General features: G+C 41.2%; 1 protein-coding gene across 1 annotated transcript in view; it reads right to left on the reverse strand.

Annotated features, from left to right (window-relative positions):
- Nucleotides 1–200: 200 nt before the first annotated feature.
- Nucleotides 201–25,125, reverse strand: part of spock1 (SPARC (osteonectin), cwcv and kazal like domains proteoglycan 1) — a 533,327-nt gene continuing 508,402 nt past the window's right edge. Inside the window, exons 8-11 of the mRNA XM_060836813.1 lie at nucleotides 10,454–10,675; nucleotides 6,157–6,219; nucleotides 2,512–2,649; nucleotides 201–382 (exon numbers count right to left, since the gene is read on the reverse strand). Of these exons, the coding sequence (XP_060692796.1) occupies nucleotides 201–382; nucleotides 2,512–2,649; nucleotides 6,157–6,219; nucleotides 10,454–10,675 (605 nt within the window). The remainder of the gene's footprint in view (nucleotides 383–2,511; nucleotides 2,650–6,156; nucleotides 6,220–10,453; nucleotides 10,676–25,125) is intronic.

A 25,125-nucleotide genomic window follows, 5' to 3' on the forward strand; every position in this document is an offset into this window, starting at 1 on the left:
AAAATGTATTTTGGTACTGAGCATGCTCAACAGATGAACAAAATGGTCCCAATTAGATCAACATTTTATTATCTACAAGATTTTAAACTTTTTTTTCTCTCAGATGCAACATTTCCTCAGTACCACAGACAAACTGATAACAATGAAGTTGAGCAGTGTGCAAATTATGACAGTTCCACCTAGTGATGCAGTTAATGCAACTACCAGATATAGCCAATATCATCATCTTTGTCATCTTCACTATCTTCATCATCTTCATTGGCTCCACCCTGAGATGCTTTCTCTTTTTCTTCATTCTGTGTTTCCCTCTTATTATCCTGGTCATCAGACAAAACATGGAATCCACCACTGCCAAAATCACCAGAAGTCTCTTGATCTTCGTCTGAAAGTGAAAAAGGAGAGCCTTTTAAAACATTGCCTTTAAAAAATGCAAGTATTGCTAATGAACTCCATGTGCCATATTAAGTTTTGAATATATCTACACTGTATTCAGCTGAAACTGTTTTGGAGATGATATTTTGTAATGCTAAAGGAGAGAAATATCTACATTGTGAACTTAAAACTTATAAGAACCAGGCTGAAATTAAACAAGCTTATTTAACAAGAGGCAGTTGAAACTATAAATCAGTTGGCTCTCATTTATATTAGCAGTATTGGTGCTCTAAGATCTTAATGGTAATGGGCATTTTTGAACTGCACGTACAGAAGACTATATTTAGCTGAGCTGAATAGAAAACAAGTATAATTGTAAATCACATAAACTGTGAACATTTATTGCTTTTCCATTATTGTTTGTGTCTTGAAGTTGGTGGTATTAGTGGAGTAATGCTTAACCCAATTAATTTTATTCTTTTGTGAACCAAACATGCAATAACCCCTTATAATTAATAACTTGCAGAAAGGAAGTGTAGTCAAATTTGCAAACAACACAAAAATATGCGCAAAGGCATAAAGTGAGAGGGATTCCTGATGAAGGGCTCTGGCCCAAAACGTCGAATTTCCTGTTCCTTGGATGCTGCCTAATCTGCTGTGCTTTAACCAGCAACACATTTTCAGCTCTGATCTCCAGCATCTGCAGACCTCACTTTTTACATAAAGTGAGAGGGATACAAACAGTTTACAGAGAGATAATGATAGGTTAAGTAAGTGGACAAAAAGTTGGCAAATGGAGTATAATGTGGGAAAATGCAAAGCTGTTTATTTTGGAAGGGAGTTCATAACAACAAAATATTATTTAAATGGAGGAAAACTGCAGAAAGCTGCAACACAAAGGGACCGGCGGGTACTTTTGCATGAAACTCCACAGAAAGTTAGCACACAGTTACAGCAGGTAACCAGGTTAAATGTATGTTGGCTTTTTTCTCAAGGGCGTTGGAGTATAAGAGTAGCAAAGTCTTACTACGATTGTACAAGGAGCTGGTGAGACCACATCTGCAGTATTGTGAGCAGGTTTGGTTCATTTATTTAAGGAAAGATATCATTTCAGTGGAAGCAGTTCAGTGAAGGTTCACTGGGACATTGCAAGGTATGGAGGGATTGCTATAAGAACAATCATTTGGTTCTGTACTCACTGAAGTACAAAATATTGAGAGGCTATCTTATTGAAAGATGTAGGATTCTAAAGGGGCTTGACAGGGTAAATGCTGAGAGGATGTTTTCCCTCATGAGACAGTCGAGGACCAGATGGTACAATCACAGAATAAAGGGACATCAATTTAAGACAGATGAGGAGAAATTTCTTCTCTCAGAGAACAGTGGTCTTTGTAACTTCTTGCAACAGAAAGTTTGGTGGCAGAGTCCTTGTGTATATTTAAGGCTGAGCTAGATCGATTCTTGATCAGGAGGAGAATCAAGAGTTATGGGGAAAGGACCAGAAAGTGATGTTAGGAATGTCAGATCAGCCACGATCTGAATGAATGGTGCAGCAGGATTGATGGGCCAAACTGCCTACTCCTGTTCCTATTTATTTCGTCTCAAGTTTTAAGTGGGTTAATTTTTCTTGAAAGATTGTTGGGAAATAGTATAGTTACAATTTTCTATCCTTCAAAATCAGCAACACCAATTTCTCACACTTGCCACAGAACCTTAAGATATATTTCTGAAGACAGTCGCCTGTATCATCATGCTCTTTTAAAGTTAGGTTATGATGCTTTTTTGTATTTTACAAAATAACGGTCTCAGTCAGGCTCATAACTGAGACTTGCCATCTTTCTCGATTATTAATCACTTCATAACCCTTATAATTCAATAACATCCAACCCTTCAAAGGTTGATTTGACTAAAATGATTCATTGTACTCAGTAAGTGATGCCATCCATATCTGACAAGTGGGAAACTTGGCCTTAAAGAAGGGCTAATAAATATAATTGTACTCACCAAAGATGCATTTACAAATTGTTTCCTAATTTGTATCCAGTGAAGGATTTTAAGAATACTTTGTTGCCCTGGTCTCTACCCCGGAAAATAAGTGCAGCTCAATAGCGAAAAGTCCCCTACTATGGTTGCTCTTACCACAGGTTGGAGTCCCTTCCATCCGTGAACCTGGAAGTTCATTTCCATACTTGTCAGCACACCAGCACTGTCCAGTGCTCCTGTGACATTGGATTGATTTGTAATACCCATCCTCATTGCACCTTGGTATAAAAGTACCTAAACAAACCAAAAAGACAAAAACTGTGATAAAATGTTTAACTTACTGTTTCCAAAATATTGCATTGGTTTAACCAATGTCTCAATATATAACAATTTCCATTTAATAACTTTGCAGATATCAAACCTTCCCATGTTGCTTTTCAGAGAGAGGTAAGATACTAATCAAAGGATGTTTGAGAAAGTAATCAAAGCTACCATCAAAGAATATAAAAATAATTTGAATTTCATAGAGTTAGAGGAGGTGCTAGTTTCCACCACGCAGGAGGGAGTTGGAGCGCTATATATAACTAGGTCAGAATCTGGAGAGAAGAGGATATGAGCTGGGAACATATAACTGGAGAAGGACCGAGTATGGTCATGCAGGGACTCAAACATCAAGAGAAGGGCTTGAACTCAATGCAGTGTGGACATTGGACAGGAGTGATGGAAACACAAAACTTTGTGAGGAAGAAAGTGCAGGCTGTAACTTTCTGAATGTAAAAGCCAAATATGGTGGATGTTGGACAATGGAAATAAAAACAGAAAATGCTGGAAATATGCACTGGTCAGATAGGATCTGTGGAGAATAAAATAGAATTCACATCTCAGGCAGATGGCCTTTCATTTATGTACTAATGACAGGACACTTTTCTACTCTTTCCACAGAGATCATTTTTATGATATTGCTTACATTTTTTGCTTTGATTTCAAATGTCTATGTGAGTGTGGGGCTTGTGCAGGGTGAACAGAGGAACTAGTGAGGAGAGTACTGAAGAATATATAGATAAAGCTGGAGTGATAGTTTATTTGAGATATAGGTAAGCAATCATTCAGGCATGGAAGCAAACCGTTCTTAGGTCTGGGAGCCAAAGTCGGGGTTGAGCATGGAGCTTGCAAACCTTTTGGTTCAGTCTGAACAAGCAGCTGATGAAGGAGATGTAATCAGTGTTTGAGGGGCAGGATGCCTTCAGTCTTGTAAATATTGAGTTGAAGAAATATTTGGCTCTTTCCAGACACCAGGCAGATAAAAAAACCATAGTCTTTAAGAGTTAAGGCACAGAGATGGAGTTGGGTGTGATCAGCATACACATGGAAGCCAATACCATGTTTAAAGATAATATCAAAGAATGATTGCATCTAGACAAGGAATAGGAGACAAAGAAACCTGAGGGATAGGTGAGGAAGAAGAAATGGGACACATTTGAGTTGTGGGAACTGGATAAAAAAATAGGTGGAATGGATTGAATAAAATTGGATGGACATATTTGCAATTAAAAGAGGAATTGTCATGAAGGTGGAAGGTAGAAAAGGGATAACTGTAAAACATGGTCAAATAGCAATAGAGAGGAATGGGGTGGTCAACTGTATAAAAGGCCAGAGGGAAGCTGAGCAAGATGATGACCAATAAAACAGTACAGTTGCTGTTAACTTTGACAGAACTGTTCTCAGTGTCATAATTGAAATGACAATTGGATTGGTCAGAAGAGATAGGAGATTAATTGCAATAGGTCTAAGTGGCTGCAGTATCTTGAAGGCTTGAGTGGGTTGTATTTCAGAGGACACTTTTCACAACAACAATTTTAAATAGTGAAAAAAAAATCTAAGAAGACTAATGTTGGTGAATATTGAGCCAAGGAGTAGTAATTGAGTAGAGAAGCTTGGTCATTTAGTTTCTTATACCATTAGGTCAATTTTCTACTGTTTCAGTTGAGAGATATTTATTTATTGGAAGTGAGTTTCATTTTCACTGTTTTCTCTCTTCCTTTCTCACTGAAGATGGTTGGTTTATTGAGGATTATGCTTTCAGGAAGTTAAGTTGCTATTATTCACGTGTGAACCTTTACAGGAAATGTCAGAAAACTTTGCCTCTATTAAGTATCACTGTCAAACACAATATGTCTTACCTTAGATCCACATAAGTGCACTTCCAAGGGTCAGTGTATTGTGACTAGAAGTGGAAAACCTAATAACTTGTATCCTTACCAACCCTGGATTATTAAGGAAATCATTAACAACCTTGCATTATCCTATTTCAATGATTAAACAAAACACGGACTGAGATCACAGCCTGGATTGTTCAAATGCTTACTGCATAAGCCACCAAACAAGAAGCCTAACTGTTCAAACAAAGGACAAGAACATAGCATTTTGGGTCAAATAGTTGCAGTATAAATTTAGTCAATTTCAGGCATATCCAATTTTGAATGCAAAAAGAAATGTTGGTATATATATATATATATGCAGTAGTGTTACTCCACATAAAAAAAATGATTCGTATATTTCATGGGAACTGTAATGTTATACGTGCAGTTAGAAGCTCTCTTCCAGATAAGAGTTATATGCCTCAATGAATATCTTTATTCATCCTCTGCAGTTGAAGCCATAATGATATTCTTCAGCAAACAATAATTTTTGAGCCATTTTTGGCTAAGTGGTGTGTTGGAGACATTTTGAAATAATATATTACACGTATGTAGGCCCTCAACTGGACATATTACCTCTAGTCTAACAGTCTGCTTTGAATTCAGACTTCAGAATAAACTGGAACACAATCTTCCATTTTCTGAATCCCAGAATAAATCTCAATACAGCGTAAAATTGTTTTTAAAAAGACAGTAACAGACCATCAGGATGGTGAATAGTGCTTTCATAACTGCAGAAAGCAAACATTTCATTTTTATATTGAGAAACTCCTAATAACTTTTTTTAATGCTTGCTGTCACTGCAGTGAGTGGACTTGACATCATTTTGGTGATATTTGAATAATTGCAAATATATATTTTGGATTTATTTATTTAAATTATATGCAGATCTACAATAAGTCTGTTGTACATTTGAAAATACATATCAGAGTCTCATTCTACGTTACTTTACTTTGATATTTATTGACTGCTGAGCGAATTCCTCTTGTCAATGGCTCTTTCCATCCTTGCATTCCATGTTTTTAATCATCTCATGCTCAATCATTCTGCCAGAATATTAAAAGCAATTCACCACCTCCCTGGCTGTCCATTTGATAATACCTGCTTACCAATTTGAGGGATGAACACATCTGTTTGCATGAGAGCAAGTAGAGAATGGGGTGTGGAGGGTTTGGAAAGGATCAGAAATATAGAGAAACATATGGCATTTTGAACTATTTCTGATTTTCAATAAACTCAGCATTTTAAAAGGTTCGCATTCTCACATTTAGAATACAGGTAGACATACTGCACTACAGCATTGTGAAGTTGAAGAAAAGTTCAGTGATGTGAACATAATAGACATGAAATATTCATTTCAACAATGGGGTTGTTCAACCTCTTTCCTGATCATTTCATTCCACACCATAAACATAAGGCAGAATAATAATAATGTTTGAAATTAATGGTATTTGTGCTACAGTTTTGAAACCACTTTCAGCTCATCTCATCCTAATGAATCATACTAAACCCGATTTATTTATCTTTTATAGATTTTCAGATCACACATCATTGAACTCTAATCAATCACACTATGTAGTTTTCACCACATTACAATGCTTACCTAAAAGATGTTTCCCTCTGCTCTGCCTTTGAATCTTATTAATTTCAACTTGGCATGGAAGACCTGAAATGGAATTTAACAGATAGTAAGCCCCAACGGGTTGGGAATGATATTTTCAATAACTGACCTCTGCATAAACATTATTGCATTCTATTTTACACTTGAGATTCAGAAAGCTGCACATTTTCTCACAAAGCAGAGGACAGCATTCAATTACAATGCTTAAAAAGTAAATTACATTTTTTCACAAATTTCAAAACCTCAAGAAAGGTCAATGGATGTATCATGACGGCAGATGTTACCTTTCCTGAAAATTTGCATAAAGCCATAAATCACTTGGCGTAAAGTTATTTTCTCATGCAGTTTAAATCTAGTATTTTAAATCAACTGTCAGTGTCTATTATGAAGTTGCGATTGCAAAAACAGCTCTCTGATGATGGCCAGCTGAACTTGCATTGTTCTGATAGATAGAAGTACAATAAGGTAGTGCTTAACATCTCATTAATCAAAAGTAAACTTGTCAAACAAAAATGGAAACCATCAAAACCAATATATTAGGCCTTGATTGTCTTGAAGAGAATGTGAATTCCAACTACAGTTCATGGTAAATATCTTATTACATTCTCCATCAATTGGAGTTACACCGAGCACAAAGGAGGGGAGCTGCGGTTGTTGGAGTACAGTCATCAGCTCCAGGACATCTCTGTAGGGGTTCCTCAAGTGCTGTCCTAGTTCCTCATTAGCTGTTTCTACGACCTTCCTTCCATCATTAGGTCAGAAGTGGAGATGTTTGCAGATAATTGCACAAAGTTCAGCACCATTCGCAACTCCTCAGATACTGAAGCAGTCTATGCCCAAAAGCAGCAAGCCCTGGCCAATATGCAGACTGACAATATTGGGCTGAGAAATGGCAAGTAACATCTGCATTGCACAAGTGCCAGACAATGGCCATCTCCAATAAAAGATAATTTAACCATCCATTTAACCATTTAACTCGTGACATTCAATGGCATAAACATCAGAGTTCTCCACTATCAATATCATGTGGATTACAATCGTGATGATGCTGCTCTTTTAACAAGGTTGCGTTGTCCTTGGTTATTTTAAAAAGGAGTTGTAAAAGGCAGAGGTTCCAACTTGTCTAGATCATCTTCAGTAATGTCTGCCACTTTGTCACAGAATTGTACACAAGATTCTTCTGATCTAGGTTATTGAATTTACTACCTACAATGTGATTTCATATATTGTGGGGAGATGGAATGCAGACCTGATAACCACTTCACTGGTGATTCTCATTCTGTCTGCAATGGTGACTCTGACCTGCCACATAGCACACAATTAGCTTCACTTTGATTTGTCCTGTGCTGCTCCAAAAGAATTCGTGTGGGCTTATTTCACCTATGTTCTGGGAATGTTGCCATAATTGTACTGACTTCAGATATTAGCTATATGTTTGATTTCCTGCTCAACAAGGGATGCTGGTGAAGTGGAGAGAGAGAGTGAGAGAGCAACATGTAGGTTGATGGTTTAATTGCAGAATTTTTGTTGGAATATAGGTCAGGAAAGATTCTTTTGTCTATGGTTCCGAGTCCCTTCCAGTTATAGTACAGTAATGGATCGAACAGAACTCCTAACATTGAAACTGTGCAGTTGTTCTCTTCCCCCATGATATGGCAGAGATGGCCATGACACCATGTCCTGCCAATCTGGCCCAAGGTTGCGACCCAGGCCAGTGCAATCTCACTGCCGAGCAGTGTACTAAGAAGGTTGATGACCTTCTCCATTCCACCGGTGTCACCATCTTTCCTCTGCTATTGCCAACACCTCCCAACAAGAAGGTGCTGGACAGCCAGCGATGCCCATGTCCCACAAGTGAATAAACTTAAAAAAAAATTACTTGCTAAAACTTTTGTGTTTCTTGTAGAAGAGTACCCAGATCTCTCTGCACTACACATTTTTGCTGTTTCTCTTCTTTTAAATACTCATCTGCCTTTTCATTCTTCCTTTCAGAGTACATGACCTCATACTTTCTCCATTTATTGAAGTTTTGCATATTCACTTCACCCACCCTTATTAACTTGCAGATTCCTTGTTATGTTACCCAATTCTTGATCCATGTTGCTACATTACACCCAATACACTACATGACAGTACATATATTTACCAATTCCTCTTTATCAGCTAGGCTTGCTATATCCTCAAAGCACTTTAGCAAATTTGACCAACGTGATCTCCCTTTTATAAATCATGTCAAGTCAGTTTGGTTGAGTTTAGCTTTCCTAAATGTTCTGCTATTTCTTCCTTAATAATAGGTGATACTATTTTCTCAATGACAGATGTTTGGATAACTGGCCTGTAACTTCCCGTTTTCTGTACCCCTACCTTCTTTCAACAGAGATGCCACTTTAGTAGTTTTCCAATCTGCTGAAACCTTCCAGAATCTGGTGACTTCTGGAATATTTTGACCAATGTCTCCACTATCACTGCAGTCAATTCTCTAAAAACCCTAGGATGCAAGCCCTCAGGTCTTAGTGATTTATTTTTCTTTAGTCCCACTAGTTTATCGAATACCTTCTTCCTTGTGATAAAGACAGTTACAAGGTCTTTCCTTCCAAGAGTCTGTTATCTTGGGGATGCTTCTAGTGTCCTCAGATGTGAAAACTGATACAAAATGCCGCTTTAACTTATCTGTCATTTCCATGTTCCCTGTTATCAATTCTCCAGTCACATCCTCCAAGAGCCCCTCACTTACTTTAGCTACTTTCTTTGCATTTTTACCATAATTACTTACATTGGTTTTAGTTTCTACATTGTCCCTCTGCATATATTTTCCACCCCTTCTTGTCACACTTTGATTATTGACAGCCCCTTCACTGTCCTGCACCTCTGTTCTTTTTGATATTTCAAAAGTTGCCAACTAATTAGTTTAAAGCCATATCTACAAGCCTCGCGTCTTCCAGGCACTTTACTACTTCACTGAATCAATATGTCTGAGCTTTTCTTTACTCAGGTGTTTTCCTTTTATTCCACTTGTTACCTTTGATGTTTTTCTCATTTCATTTCCTGCTTCTTTATTAATACTCTCGTACACTCCATGGTTGTATATTGGAATTCTCTATTGTTACCCTCCTGATACATCTTCAAGATGCTCCTCTCCATGTGTGACTGCCCTTTCTGTAGACTTTCACAAAGCCTGGCGTGAATTTGAAGCAGGCAGGAAAGCTGGGGCCAGACAAGGATGTCCCAAGTGATTGGGTGGTGGTCGGTTTTGAATGGGTAGTCTTTCTATCTGGTGGCTGATCGGCCTTGTTCCCATTAGGCACAATGTCTGTGGAGGTGAGAGGTAGCCTTCAACTGGCAACTTAAATGGCTCACAATGGTTGGGGTCATAGATAAGCCAGTTTTCCTGTCACTGTCATGATGGCTGGAAGATTTCAAGTAATCCTCCATCTCCTCTCTGCACCATTTTTCCACGTCCCAGCCGATCCCCAAAGGTCTGGTAAAATTTGCTTTCAGATTTGCTTTATCTTGCACTCTTGCTTGGGTTATGCTACTTGGAAGTAAGGCAGTCAATGCCAGATGAAGCAGCAGATGTGAAAATAACTTCAGAAGCTCAGTAATGTTACCAATTATTTAAAGTTACAAATGCAGCAAGTAAAATTTTTTTATGTATAAATCTTAGCTATGGAAAAGAAACTATCTCTTGTATCTTCCATATCCAGCTATAGTTGTGTGAACAATGTAGATGTCAAAAAGTGTGGCACTGGAAAAGCACAGCCGGTCAGGTAGCATCCGAGGAGCAAGAGAGGTGATGTTTTGAGCATATGCTCTTCATCAGGAATGCTGATGCTCAAAACGTTGACTCTCCTGCTCCTCAGATGCTGCCTGACCAGCTGTGCTTTTCCAGCACCACACTTTCTGACTCTGTTCTCCAGTATCTGCATTCCTCATTCCCTCCCTCCTGAACAATGCAGACACCCAGCACTAACTTCTACTTTGTCTGTTCCAGAGCAAGGTAGAAATTTCTTAGGCCTAATACAATTCTAACAGATTGAAAATAGTGTACAGTACAACCTCAGTTATCTGAACTTCGATTATCCGAATTTTGGATTATCTGTCAAGGTCCCGATGCTTTGGTAAACTGTGTTATCTGAACATTCGATTATCTGAACATTGGATTATTTGAACAAAATACTCCCCACTTGTGTTGTTAGGATAATCGAGGTTGCCCTGTAGTAATAAAACCTTTGAATTAGAATTTCAACAAGTGTTTTCTTTGAGTTTCTTTAAAACTTACCACCCTGTCTCTGGAAACAGTAGCACCATTCATTGTTTGAAAGCTTTCCATCTTTAAATGTGTCACAGGAGTTGAAAAGTGGCTTGATACACTGCTCATACTTGTCAAGGTAAATGGCTCCCAGCTCCGATTGATCCAGTAAAAGATCATAGTTCATGTCCAGCTTGTTAAATATCCAACCCAGAGAATCCTTGCAGATTGGCAGAATGCTGGTGTCAAATCCTACAAGAGATGACTAAATCAGTTTTTGTGTAGAGGTCGAGCGAATTGGAATGTGTTCAAAAGGTAGACTAACATTTAAACTCAAGTCTGAACTCAGAACCAATATAAGTAGTATTCTGAAATGTGTCATCTTCTCACAATGGAATATAAAAGCACTGATGCATAAAATAAATTAGGGTCCCAGTGAGTGCATATGCTCACAGTACGTGTTAATCATTTTTTAACCAAATATTTGCATATCTTCATTGCATAGTCACCCGATATTAACTGACAAAATGAACTTTACAACAGCTGTCATTTAAGCAAGCAGTAATTCCATAATGATAATAAATTCCTTAACTTAATTAATTCTTATGTGACTATAAAATTCATCAAGTTTTATCTCTTTATCCTTTAACTCTAAAATTAATCAAATACATCCCAGTTGATTATGACTGATTAAAATTAATCAATGTAGAATAACTGTGGACAATTAACGTTAACATATATAAGATACCATGCTAAAGAGATATGAGCCCTACACAAAGTGTACTTCAAATGTTTTAACAGGGTTTAGCTCAGGTTTGTTAAATATGATTGATGCGATGCTACCACAACCTTGAGAAATTCATAGTCTTTAATATCTTTTGAAGTTGATCACAGTGGACTTTCATTGTGTGGAATAGAATATTATCACATTTAATTTCCACTTAGCAGTTCATTCCAAGAAATTTTCCTGCCATTTGTTAGAATAATAGAACACAAAATGATTACAGATTTTCCTGATCCAATGCCCAGAATTATCAATAGCATTCTGAAAAAAATCCCAGAATATCTTTTGGCAACATAGACTCAATGGGCCAAAGGGCCTCTCTGTATGATTTTGTGAATTTTTAACATGCAAAACATTCTGTAGCTAAAATAAATAATTCAATATACAGCTATCAAATTGCGTTCACAATTACAGTACATTGAAACTCAAAGTTGATTACAATAATTTAAAATTATGTTTCAAAGAAATGCAGTAAATACTTTTCAAATGATTTTCCCCAGGCTGCTTTTGATTATTTTGATAGTGCTGAGGAATATGAGTGGGCCAGATTTGGATCTGTCCCACTCTTCTGCTAATCATCACCTTAACTTTATCCGTCTGCCTTGCTTTGGTATACTTCTTTGCAGGCAAAACTCTGTCAGTCTCAGATTGGAAACTATTCATTAAGTTAGCATTTACAGTTTTTTTGCGGAAGGAATACCTTTAAGACAATGTTTCCTTGGGAGTTACCTTGTTGTGATATGGGGGAGGAGTGGTGTGGGTGGTTTCACTCATCTGTTGGCTAGCGAACTGGCAAGAGACATACATTACCCTTTTCCAGCACCACTCTTATCTAAACTCTCCTTTTGGGCAGGTTCACCAAACCACAAGTCAAACACATCCTGACCTAGAACTACATAACCATTCCTTCATTGTTGCTGGGTCAAAAGTATGGGACTCATAGTTTGAACACTATGGCTGTCCCTACACTCCAAAGACTGCACTGGTTCAAGAAGGCAGCTCACTACTGACCTCTCCAGGGCAATGATGGATGGACAGTGAATGCTGGCCCTGCCTGTGACACCCACTTGCAAGGAATGAATGTAAAAAACAGCTTTAGTCCTCGATAGCATCACTGTATGGGTAGTGGTGGCTGCTAGAGATAAACTGTTGGGGGAGACTAAGGTCACAGATAAATGGGGGGGTATGGTTTGTGGGTAGGGTGTTTGTGGGATAGGACCCACTGGGCTAAGAGATGGGCAGGTCAGTATCAAAGCTGGGAGACGACTCTCAGTGGACACCTCACGTCTTCAATCAGCCAGAAGAGTAACATCGCCAGGAGTGACTAGCTAGTTGCATGGTCACAGCTACTGTTCCAACTCACTTCACCGTGACTGATCTCCCTGGCATTGGGTTAAGCAGCAGGAAGATAAGACCCTTGAGGAATTAGTGATTGTCTACTTAAGGACCTCAATTAAGATTGGGCTGGGACAGTCAACAGTGGGCATTCCCACCTGAACATAATTTTGGTAGAACCAGGAAGGTTCAGGAGTTCAGGTACACTGCCATCTCTCCACTTATATTCCCTTCCCATCCCCAATCTCAACATCCACGAGAACAGAAACTTCTTCCCCTCCACTGTCTCCTGAATAACTTGGTTTTGATTTTAATGTTATGGTCCTTCATCCTATAATCACTGGTCAGAGGTAAAGGTTTCTAACTATCTTATCAATTCCTTTCAAAATAGCTGACAAGATCAATTAAATCAGATCTTAATCTTCAATATAACAGCAATTCAGGAATTTCTCCTCATGGTCTCATGCTCAGAGCTATGATAACAATCTGGTGAATCTATCCCACACTCCATTCAGAGTTAATATATGCTGGTGCCCTACCCATTCCACAGAATTCCCAGGATGGATTCGCTCATCTCTTCAGTTCAACACAGAAAGGCAATAGAAAAAACAGGAAATCCACTTTCCTGTCTATATTGATGTCATTCCATGTATACATTAGACCAAGTCTAACTTTGTATAACCAATTACAAAATGTCACATGAAGTCAGTATTGCAGGGATGGATCAAGGCCTTCCCTTTGCCTTGTACTTATCTGTCCTGAAGATACTTGATTCTGTTCTCCTCGAATGTCAAAATCTCTTGATAACAGAGACTTCCATTTGGATTTGTCTGGGATTAATATTTAGCTTGGTGTTCAGGTCCAACTTTCAAGCTCTGTGGATGACTTTAAGGTTGTCTTTATATTCTGGTTTGAGACACCCTATGGTGTGGTTTTCCATGCTCGGCTAGGTATACAGTACTGCCTCTGGTATTGGGAGTTCTTGTCATGGACCAGATGATCGACCCAGTAAAGCTGAGCTTCAAACAGCATACTCTTCATGCAACATTTGTTTTAGCAGAGGTGGAATATTGCTAGTTGCTTTATTTGATGCCAGCAGGTGACTCCAGATGTGATCTAACCAGGGTCTTGTATAGCTGCAGCAAAACCTCCCCCCATTTTATATTCTAGCCCTTTGGTTTCAGAGGCCAGCATTCAATCAGAATATTTTTTGTACTTGTCTAATGCACTTTAGGAATCGAGGTACATGACTCCTAAATCTATGCACCTCTCCTGATTATACCTTTTTATCATTTAAATAATTCTCAAAACTGTCATTCATGGTCAGGAATGGGTACTTCTTATGCATTTCTATTTAAATCTGTCTGCGCAGTTGTTCTCACTTAACTTTATCTATCAATGTCCCTTTGTAATGTTGTGTTCCCTTCTACATTAGTTAATATGGGGAAAGTGAAGACTGCAGATGCTGGAGATCAGAGTCAAAAACATATGGCCCTGCAAAAGCACAGCAGGTCAGGCAGCATTTGAGGACCAGGAGAGTCAAAATTTCAGGCATAAGCTCTTCATCAGGAATGTTGGGGAGGACCAAGGTGGTTGAGAGATAAATGGGAGGGAGTTGGGGCTGGGGATAGGGAGCTGGGAATGTGATATGTAGATGAAGGTGGGGCTGATGGTGATAGGTGGGAGCATAGGGTGCACTGGATAGGTGGGAAGGAAGGTGGATAGGTAGGACAGTTCAAGAGAACAGTGCTGAGTTGGAGGGTTGGATCTGGGATAAGGTGGGGGGAAGGGAAGCTGAGGAAACTGATGAAATCAACATTGATCCAATATGGTTGGAGGGTCGATGAGGTGTTCTGCCTCCAGGCGTCGGGTGGCTTGAGTCTGGCAGTGGAGGATGCCCAGAACTTGCATATCCTTGGTGGAGTGGGAGGAGGAGTTAAAGTGTTTGGTTACAGGGTGGTGAGGTTGTTTAGTATGTGTGTCCCAGAGATGTTCTCTGAAACATTCCGCAAGTTGGCGTTCTGTCTCCCCAGTGTACAGGAGTCCACATTGGGAGCAACGGACACAGTAGGCTATGTGTGTGAAAGTGCAGAAAAATGTCTGTCGGATGTGGAAGAATCCTTTGGAGGCTTGGACGGAGGTGATGGAGAAGGTGTGGGTGCAGGATTTCCACCTCTTGTGATGGCAAGGGAAGGTGCCGGTAGTGGAGGGAGGGTTGGTTGGGTGTGGGGGGGGAATAGACCTAATAATGGAGTCCTGGAGGGAATGGTCTCTGTGGAATGCAGATAGGAGTGGGAATGCAAATATATCTCTGATGGTGGGATCTGTTTATAGTGGCAGAAATGGCAGAGGATGATGCATTGTACCCAGAGGTTGGTGGGGATGGAAGGTGAGGACCGGGGGGCTCTGTCCTTGTTGCAATTGTAGGGGTGGGGTTCAAGGGCAGAGGTGTGGAAAGTGGAGGAGATGTGCTGGAGGGAATTGTTGACTAGTGGGGGGGGGGGGGTGGTAATATGGCGCACTGACCTCTTCATTGCTGAAGTCAGGCGCCAACCCACAGACACTGCCCCCTTGGTCACAACCTCACCTCCCATCACCAAACTATCATCTCTCAGACCATCCACAACCTCGACACCTCCGGTGATCTCCCACCTACAGCCTCCAACCTCATAGTCTTGGAACCCCGCACTACCTGGTTCCACCTCTTACCCAAAATTCACAAACCTGACTGCCCCAGTCAACCCATCAGCCCCACATGCTCCTGCCCAACTGAACTTATACTTTAAGACTGTTCTGTTCCCCCTTGGTCCAGGATCTCCCCACATACATTCAAGACACCACCCATGCCCCCACCTCCTCCATGACGTCTGATTCCCTGTCCCCCAAAGCCTTATCTTCACCGTGGATATCCAGTCCCTGTACGCATCCATCCGCCATGATGAAGGCCTTCAAGTCCCTGGTTTCTTCCACTCTCACCGACCAAACCAGTAGCCTTCCACCGACAGACTCATTCGATTGGCTGAACTAGCCCTCACCCTCAACAATTTTTCCTTCGAATCCTCCCACTTCCTTCAGACCAAAGGGATGGCCATGGGTACCCTCATGGGCCCCAGCTGTGCCTGCCTCTTCGGGTACGTGGAACAGTTCATCTTCTGCAACTACACCGGCACCATTCCCTACCTTTTCCTGTGGTACATCGATGACTGTATCTGCAGAACCTGGTGCTCGAATAGTTCATCAAATTCACAAACACCTTCCACCCTGACCTCATGTTCACCTGGACCATCTTCGACACCTCCCTCCCCTTCTGAACCTCTCCATCTCTATTTCCGGCTATGTTCAACTCAACATGGACAACGACTTCAAACCCACCAACCCCCACAGCTACCTAGATTACACTTCCTCCCACCACCCCCCACACCTGTAAAAATGTTATCCCAATTCCTCTGCTTCCACCGCATCTGCTCCCAGGAAGACCAATTCCACCATAGAACGTCCAGATGGCCTCTTTCTTCAAGGACTGCAATTTCCCCTCCTACATGATCAACAACGGCCTCTAGCATCTCCTCCACTTCCTGCATCTCTGCCTTGAACCCAATCCCTTCAGTTGTAACAAGGATAGAACCCCCTTGATCCTCACCTTCTACTCTCTGGATACAATGCATCATCCTCTGCCATTGCTGCTAATTACAAACAGACTCCACCACCAGATATATATTTCCATTCCCACCCCTAACTGCTTTCGCAGAGACCATTCCCTGCCCACACCTCCCCCCTCACCTCCGTCCAAGGCTCCAAAGGATTCGTCCACATCCAACAGAGAGTTTCCTGCACTGCTGTGTCCGTCGCTCCTGATGCGATCTCCTCCACATTGGGGAGACAGGACTCCAACTTGCAGAACATTTCAGAGAATATCTCTGGGACACATGCACTAAACAACCCCACCACCCTGTTGCTGACCACTTTAACTCCTCCTCCCACTCCATCAAGGACATGCAAGTCCTGGGCCTCCTCCACCGCTAAATTCAAGCCACCCAATGCCTAGAGGAAGACTGCCTCATCTTTTGCCTTGGGACCCTTCAACCACTTGGGATCAATGTTAATTTCACCAATTTCCGCATCTCCTCTCCCCCCACCTTATTCCAGATCCAACCCTCCAACTCAGCACCGCCCTCTTGAACCGTCCTACCCGTCCATCTTCTTTTCCACCTATTGCTTCACCCTCCTTTCTAACCTGTCACCATCACCTTCCCTATCTTCATCTACCTATCACATTCCCAGCCCCACCCCTCCTCCCATTTATCTCTTAGCCCCCTTGGGCCTCCCCTACATTCCTGATGAAGAGCTTATGCCTGAAACATCGATTCTCCTGCTCCTCAGATGCTCCCTGACCAGCTGTGCTTTCCCAGCACCACACATTTTGACTCGTTAATATGCTATTGGTCTTTGTGCCTTCAGCAACCTTGATTAAATGACTCTTGCTTGTATTATGTTACGAATGAATAAATCTAGTGAACAGTCCCAGCTTTGTTGAGACACTAGTCATTTCCTTTCAATTCGAATATCTATCTAACATTCTTTTTATTTGTTTTCTAGCACATAACCCGTCTCATAACCAAGTCAATCACTTGCCTTCAGTTCCTTGAGCTGCAATTTTAAATAACAATCTCTTATATGTAGCTTGATTAAATGCTTTATGGAAGTTCGTATGAAGCATATTCCCCTGTTTATTACTGAAGTTACTCATAAATTTCAGTTAGGTTCATAGCACATGATCTAACCTTTTCAAATCTATGTTGGCTGTCTCTAATCAGATCAAATTTCTCTAAATGCTCAGTCACTGTGCTCAGAATTGTACATTTTGAAATTAAAGCATGACAACAAACATATTGAATGGCATTGTATCTGCCATTTCAGGATGAGTTATTTCTTGTGGTTTAGTGCACTTTTGTTCATTATTTATGCAAGCATGATGCTGCATGAGTGACTCAGTGAATCACGAGCAAATGTCTTGGAGGTTCTTCTTCATTGGCACTAACTTCTGGGGTTGAAGGTTTTAACCCCGCACTGAAAGGCCAGCTGGACACCCGTTTAGATGTAATTCAGGAATCTCTGCTCAGCCTGTGGTGCTTACCTCACAAAACCAGAAATACCAGTCAAAACCTTTCTGATGGATCCCTGGATTACTGGTGCTGTCCTTAGATGGAGGGGTCACAGATAGAGGGGATAGCCTTTTCCAAGATGGATCCCATCAGAACATCCAATGCAGGCAGAGATCACAGTGCAAGACAGCTTCACTGACCCCAGCAAAAGGGACAGCAAGCAATCCAGGAAATTAGAGATAATGATATCCTGAGCTATGCAAGGTAAGTGTCAGCATCTTCTTTCTCTACTAGCTTACACACACAGCGCTATTACTCAGTCCAACCATGCCACTCTACACACATTCTGCAAAAGGGATGGACCGCAAGCATCGCATGTGTCTAATTGTGCATCCTCACCACCCCATCCTGTTAAACTACTAATATTTCCTGCCCGCTGTGATTCCTACTCACCACCCTGGCAAAGATAATGCAAGCTCACAAACTACTCCTGTAACCAATCCCATCCCACTCAATTCTTTTCCATTTCAGGGGAGGAAAAATTGGCCCATAGCTAGGCTGAGGGGACCAAACTGACTGGGGTTCTCAGATATTAAGCTCCTCACTGTCTTTGACTCAAAAGTTACCCCCATTCTTCACATTTTCTCTTGTGTTGCACACCCTATGCCGCAATGCCTCTTCACACTCTCCTTATTTCAGTTGAGTCCCTTTACTGTAGTTGAAGCAGTTCCATCTAAAGAAAAGGCTCATGATGGCTGCAGTGTATGTGTACTCACATGGACCGGAGATAGGGGACCCCAACTTGACTGGTATCCATTTGTTTTCTGTAGTAGAGTGTATGAAGCATTTACTATCTCAATTAGGCAAAGGTTAACCAAAAGGGGGAAGTTAATTCCATTAAGACGTGTAATTAATAAGGTGCAAATACATCTATGTTGACTTCTTGTCACCTGATGGCAAGAAAGTGATTGCGCCACCTAAGGAGGGAGGACTGAATTGCAACAGTGTAACTTGATGTGGGGAATCTGATTTTGAATTCTTGCCTGATATATACCATTGTTCTCAACACCCCAGGGGAAAATTGCACCACCTTAAATATGAGTTCCACCAATTCCTTCACGACCAATGTTCAGATGCTGGACTAAGAAGTCATTATTTTGCTAGTTTCTCTCCTCACTTTTTAAATAATGACATTACATTTGTAATTTTTGAATCTAAAGGGACAATTCCTGAACTCTGGACCTTTGGACAATTGTGGTAAAAGGGTTGATATCTGAAAAGCAAGTCTAACTCTCATGAAAGAAGGTGCATTCATGCTGGTCCATTCAACTTTAGACACCTTTGCTTAATTTGAAAAACAAATCCCTTAAGCTTTTGACCTAGGAACTGTAGATGAAATTAATGTGAGAGCTTCAGTACTTAGAACCAGTGGTATGGTGGCTCAGTGGTTAGCATTGCTGCCTCACAGCGCCACAGACCTGGATTTGATTCCAGCCTTGGGCGACTCTCTGTGTAGAGTTTGCACATTCTCCCTGTGTCTGCGTGGGTTTCCTCTGGGTGCTCCGGTTTCCTCCCACATTCCGAAAGATGTGCAGGTCAGGTAAATTGACCACGCTAAATTGCCCATAGTGTTAGGTGCATTAGTCAAGGAGAAATATACACAAATGAGGCTGGGTGGGTTACTGTTTGGAGGGTTGATTGGACTTGTTAGGAAGAAGGTAAAAACAGTGACTGCAGATGCTGGAAATCAGATTCTGGATTAGTGGTGCTGGAAGAGCACAGCAGTTCAGGCAGCATCCAAGGAGCAGTGAAATCGACGTTTCATCAGGAGGAAGGGCCTGTTTCCACGCTGTAGGAAATCTACTTTGATAAAAAATGGATTAAGGATAGTCAGCATAGGTTTTTGCAAAGAAAATTGTGTCTTTTTTCACTGGAGGTTGAGAGGCGATCTGATAAGAATTTATAAAATAATGAGATGTATTGATAGAGATGGAGAATTTCAAAACAAGGTGGCATATTTTTAAGGTGAGAGGAGAGAGATTTAAAAAAAGAGACATGATGCAAATGTTTTACACAGAGGGTGGTTCATTTGTGGAACAAACTTCCTGAGGATGTTGTGGATGTGGGTACAATTGCACCGTTTAAAGGACGTTTGGATAGATACATGAATAGGAAAGTTTTGGAGGGATATGGACCAGGAGCAGGCAGGTAAGACTAGTTTAGTTTGGGATTATGTTCAGCATGGAGTGGTTGGACCAAAGGATCTGTTTCTATGCTGTATGGTTCTATGACTCTATGACTGCACCCATAGACATCAATTTCTACTGGCTTCACAATTATTCATATTCTTTTTCACTTTCTGTATGGTCTTTCTTAGACCTGATCTTGAACATTAGCTAAATAGTATTGGGGCCACAGGCACTGAACATTTAGATCATAAAATAATAACATATAGGAGCAGAATTAGGCCAGTCGGCCCATCAAGACTGCTCTGCCATGCAGTCATGGCTGATATGTTTCCTAATTCCATTCTCCTGTCTCTCATAATCCTTGATCCCTCTACCTACCAAGAAAGGACCTATCTCTGTCATAAATACACTAAACTCTTGGCCTCCAAGCCTTCTGCAGCAATGTGTTCCATGGATTAATCACCCTTTGGCTGAAGGAACTACTCCTCATCTCAGTTCCAAAGGGCCATCCCTTCACTCTGAGACTGTGCCCTTGCGTCCTTGTCTCTCCTATTGGTGGAGACATCTTCTCCGCATCCATTCTATCCAGGCTTCTCCATATCCTGTAAGTTTCAACCAGATCTTTCATCATCCTTCTAAACTCTTACTACAAACCCAGAAACTGCAACTATTCCTCATATGACAAGCCCTATATGTCCAGAATCATTACTGTAAACCTCCTCTAAGGCCATCACCAACCTTCCTTAGATATGGGATCTAAACTTGCCCACAACAAGCTGTAAAACAGAAACAAAAACAGAAATGCTGGAAAATCTCAGCAGGTCCAGCAGTACTTTTCTTATATTTATTCATTTGGGGGAATGTGGGCATTGCTGGCTGGCCAGAATGTATTGCTCATCCCTAGTTGCCCTTGAGAAAGTGGTGGTGAGCTGCCTTCTTGAACTGCTGCAGTTCACCTGCTGTGGGTTCACTCACAATACCCTCAGGAGGGAATTCCATGATTTGACCCAGCGACAGCAAAGGAATGGCAATATATTTCCAAGTCGAGAGTGTGTTGATGGAAAAGCACAGCAGGTCAGGCAGAATCTGAGGAGCAGGAAAATCAATGTTTTTGGCCAGAGCCCTTCCATCTCAGTTCAGTTCTGAGGTCACTCAACCCAAAATGTTAATTCTGATTTCTCTCCACAATATTCCAAATGCTGTTTAACTGACCAGAGTCTTATACAACCTCAGTAGCATATTTCTGCTCTCATATACTAGCCCTCTTAAAATGAATGCAAACATTGCATTTGTCTTCCTAACTGCCAACTGAAGCTGCATGTTAACTGTAAGAGAATCCTGAAATAGGACTCCTAATTCTCATTGTGCTTCAAATTTCTGAAGCCTTTCCCTGTTTAGAAAATAGTCTATGCCTCTATTCTTCCTCCAAAGTGCATAATCTTATACTTTCCCACATTGTATTCCATCTGCCACTTCTTTGCCCAAATTCCTTGCTTTTCCCAAGCCCTTCTGTAGTCTCCTGTGTCCTCAACACTACCTGTCCATCCAGCTATCTTTGTGTCATCTGCAAACTTAGCAACAATGCCCTCACTTTTTTTGTCCAAGTTATTGATGTATGACATTCCGACACAAAACCCTGTGAAACTCTGCTAGTCACCAGCTGCCAGCCTGAAAAAGACCCGGGCAGCATGGTGGCTCAGTGGTTAGCACTGCTGCCTCACAGTACCAGGGACCTGGGTTCGATTTCAGCCTCGGGGGGGAATGTCTGTGTGGAGTTTGCACATTCTCCCTGTGTATGCGTGGGTTTCCTCCCACAGTCCAAAGATGTGCCGGTCAGGTGAATTGGTCATGCTAAATTGCTCATAGTGTCAGGTACGCTAGTCAGAGGGAAATGGGTCTGGGTGGAGGGTTGACGTGGACTTGTTGGGCCAAATGGCCTGTTACTACACTGCAGGGAATCTAATCTAAACCCCTTTAACCCTAATCTCTGCCTTCTGCCATTGTTGCTCCACCATCGTCCCTGCTCGGCTGCCCTTCCAATCAACTTTGGCCAGCTCCTCCTTCATCTTTGTAGTTACCTTTACTCAACTGTACCATCGTTACATCTTTCTGTCTCTGTCTCTGCCTCTCTCTCTCTGTCTCTGTCTGTCTCTGTCTCTGTCTCTCTCTCTCTCTGTCTCTCTCTCCCTCTAAAACCGCAGGGTGAACTCTATCATATTATGGTCATTGCTCCCTTGGGATTCCTTCACCTCAAGCTCCCTCACATATCTAGTCTCCCACATCCCTCACCCTCTTATCCATCTCCCCTTGACCCATTAAATACAATTAGAAGCAATAGGAGCTCACCATTCAAAAACTAGAACTCTCATCTCTACTCACCAGAGCTAAATTACAACACACGAGGCCTAGATAAAGCATAACTGGGAAAGGTGCCATATTTGGTCTGGGCACTGCAGTTGGTACTTCTTTGAATTAGATGCTAATGCAAGATTTTGTCTGGAATCAAAGGTAAGCAAATATATTTTCATGACACGAACAACAAAAGATCAAGGAAATTTTCTAATGTCTTGATTAACAGTTACCTTTCAGCCATCGGTAACACAATTGACAGCAACAAAGTTTGGCCTTTCGAGATTTAAAAAGGGCTTATGAGATTCAACATGGCATCTGTGGTACCAAGCACTTATGGGGAGAGTCATGTCAGATGCCATCTTGGTGAGTGTTTTTATCCCTTTGGCAGATAACCTCTGCTGGAAGTACAGAGAGTTAGGAAATCATGACACCGGTGTTTACTGTAGTTCGAGGCCAGCACGACTACTTTGGAGCTCACCACGATTGCTAACAACATCTCTCGATCAGACATAACTGAACATGCATTCAGCAGCAGGAAGCACCAGTGCTACTTAAAGTGATTAGCAACTATTTTCAGACTGATTACTGACAAATTTCCATTGGCTGCTGCTGCATTGTGGAGGTGCTTGGTGATCACTAGCACTCCTTAAAGTTGCCAGTCTGGAGGAAGCAGTTTGCTTGCTGAAGATCTCTATCTTGATTTCAATGTGTGCATAGCATTGAAAATTCTGTGACTAAGGAAGAAAATGTAAGGCTGTGGGGGCAAATTTACACAAATGATATTAGCCAAGTTGCTCTTTTGAAGAGTTGGTGGTTCACACAATGTGTCAAGCAGCCTCTCTCTGTATAAAAATGTTGTGATTCAATTGCTCTACCTAATGGATGGAGTGATAGGCATTCCTTTTGGAAAGTGGAATAACTGGGAGAATGAGCAGAGACCACATGGAAGATGTTAGAAGACAAGGGAGAAGGACGATGAGAGATGAATACTCAGTAGGAATCCATGTCCATGTAGTGTTCGGTGATTCATTCTCCCATTATAAACTCTGAGAAGAAGAATATGTTAGAGATCTGCTGTTGAGTGAGAATATCCTCACTGAAACATGCTTCCTGTTCTAAACTAATAATTATGATTGGATTTGAACATAGAACAATACAGCACAGTACAGGCCCTTCAAACTTCGAGGTTGTGCCGATCTTTTATCCTATCGTAAAATCAAACTAACCTACATACCCTTCATGATTTAGAGGGTCTGGTGTTGGACTGGGGTGTACAAAGTTGTAAATCACACAACACCAAGTTATAGTCCAACAAGTTTATTTGGAAGCACTAGCTTTCAGAGCGCTGCTCCTTCATCAGGTCCACAACCACCTTCTCCCTTGTCTTCTAACTTTTTCCTTGTGGTCTCTGTGCATTCTCCCAGTTATTCCACTTTCCAAGGGGAATGCCTATCACTACATCCACCACAACATTTTTATACAGAGAGAGGCTGCTTGACACATTGTGTGAACCATCAACTCTTCAAATGCATAACTCGGCTTATATCATTTGTGTACATTTGTCCCCACAGCCTTATATTTTCTTCCTTAGTCACAGAATTTTCAATGTTGTGCACACCTTGAAATCAAGATAGAGTACAAGTAAACCTGTTGGGCTGTAACCTGGTGTTGTGTGATTTCTAACTTTGTACATACCCTTTATTTTACGATCATCCATGTGCCTATTCAAGAGTCACTTAAATGTCCCAACTGTATCTGACTCCACTACCACTGCTGACAATGCATTCCACACACCTACCACTCCCTGTGTAAAGAACCAACTTCTGACATCTCCCTTAAACATAGAACATAGAACATTACAGTGCAGTACTGGCCCTTCGGTCCTCAATGTTGCGCCAACCTGTGAAACCAATCTGAAGCCCATCTAACCTACACTATTCCATTCTTGTCCATATGTCTATCCAATGACCATTTAAATGCCCTTAAAGCTGGGGAGTCTACAACTGTTGCAGGCTGTGTGTTCCACGCCCCTACTATTCTCTGAGTAAAGAAACTACCTCTATCATCTATCCTATATCTATCACCCCTCAGTTTAAAGCTATGTCCCCTCATGCTAGCCATCACCATCTGAGGGAAAGGGCTCACACTGTCCACCATATCTAACCCTCTGATTATTTTATATGTCTCTAATAAGTCACTTCTCAACCTTCTCTCCAATGAAAACAGCCTTAAGTCTCCTCAGTGTTTCCTTGTAAGACCTTCCCTCCAACCAGGCAATATCCTAATAAATCTCCTCTGAACCCTTTCCAAAGCTTCAACATCCTTCCTATAATGCGGTGACCAGAACTGTATGCAATACTCCAAATATGGCCACAACAGAGTTTTGTACAGTTGCAGCATGGTTCTAAAACTCAATCCTTCTACCAATAAAAGCTAACACACCCTATGCCTTCTGAACAATCTATCAATCAGGGTGGCAACTTTCAAGGATCTATGTACATGGACACCAAGATCTCTCTGTTCATCTTCACTAACAAGAATCTTGCAATTAGCCCAGTACTCTTCATTCCTGTTACTCCTTCCAAAGTAAATCACCTCACACATTTCCTCATTAAAATCCTCAGCCTTCCTCCAATCACATTAAAATTATGCCCCCTTGTGATAGTCAGGGCAGAAATGGCTCTGACTATTCACTCAATCTATGCCTCTCATCATCTTGTACACTCCTCACCCTTCTTCTCTCCAATGAGAAAAGCCTTAGCTCCCTCAAACTTTCTTCATATGACATGCCCTCCAGTCCAGGCAGCATCCTGGTAAACCTCCTCTGCACCCTCTCTAAAGCTTCCTTCTTATTATGAGGTGACCAGAACTGAACACAATATTGTAAGAGTGGTCTAATCAGAGCTTTATAGAGCTGCAGCATACCCTTGTGGCTCTTAA

Source organism: Hemiscyllium ocellatum, chromosome 16, assembly GCF_020745735.1.
Source record: "Hemiscyllium ocellatum isolate sHemOce1 chromosome 16, sHemOce1.pat.X.cur, whole genome shotgun sequence".
NCBI classification, from domain to species: Eukaryota; Metazoa; Chordata; class Chondrichthyes; order Orectolobiformes; family Hemiscylliidae; genus Hemiscyllium; species Hemiscyllium ocellatum.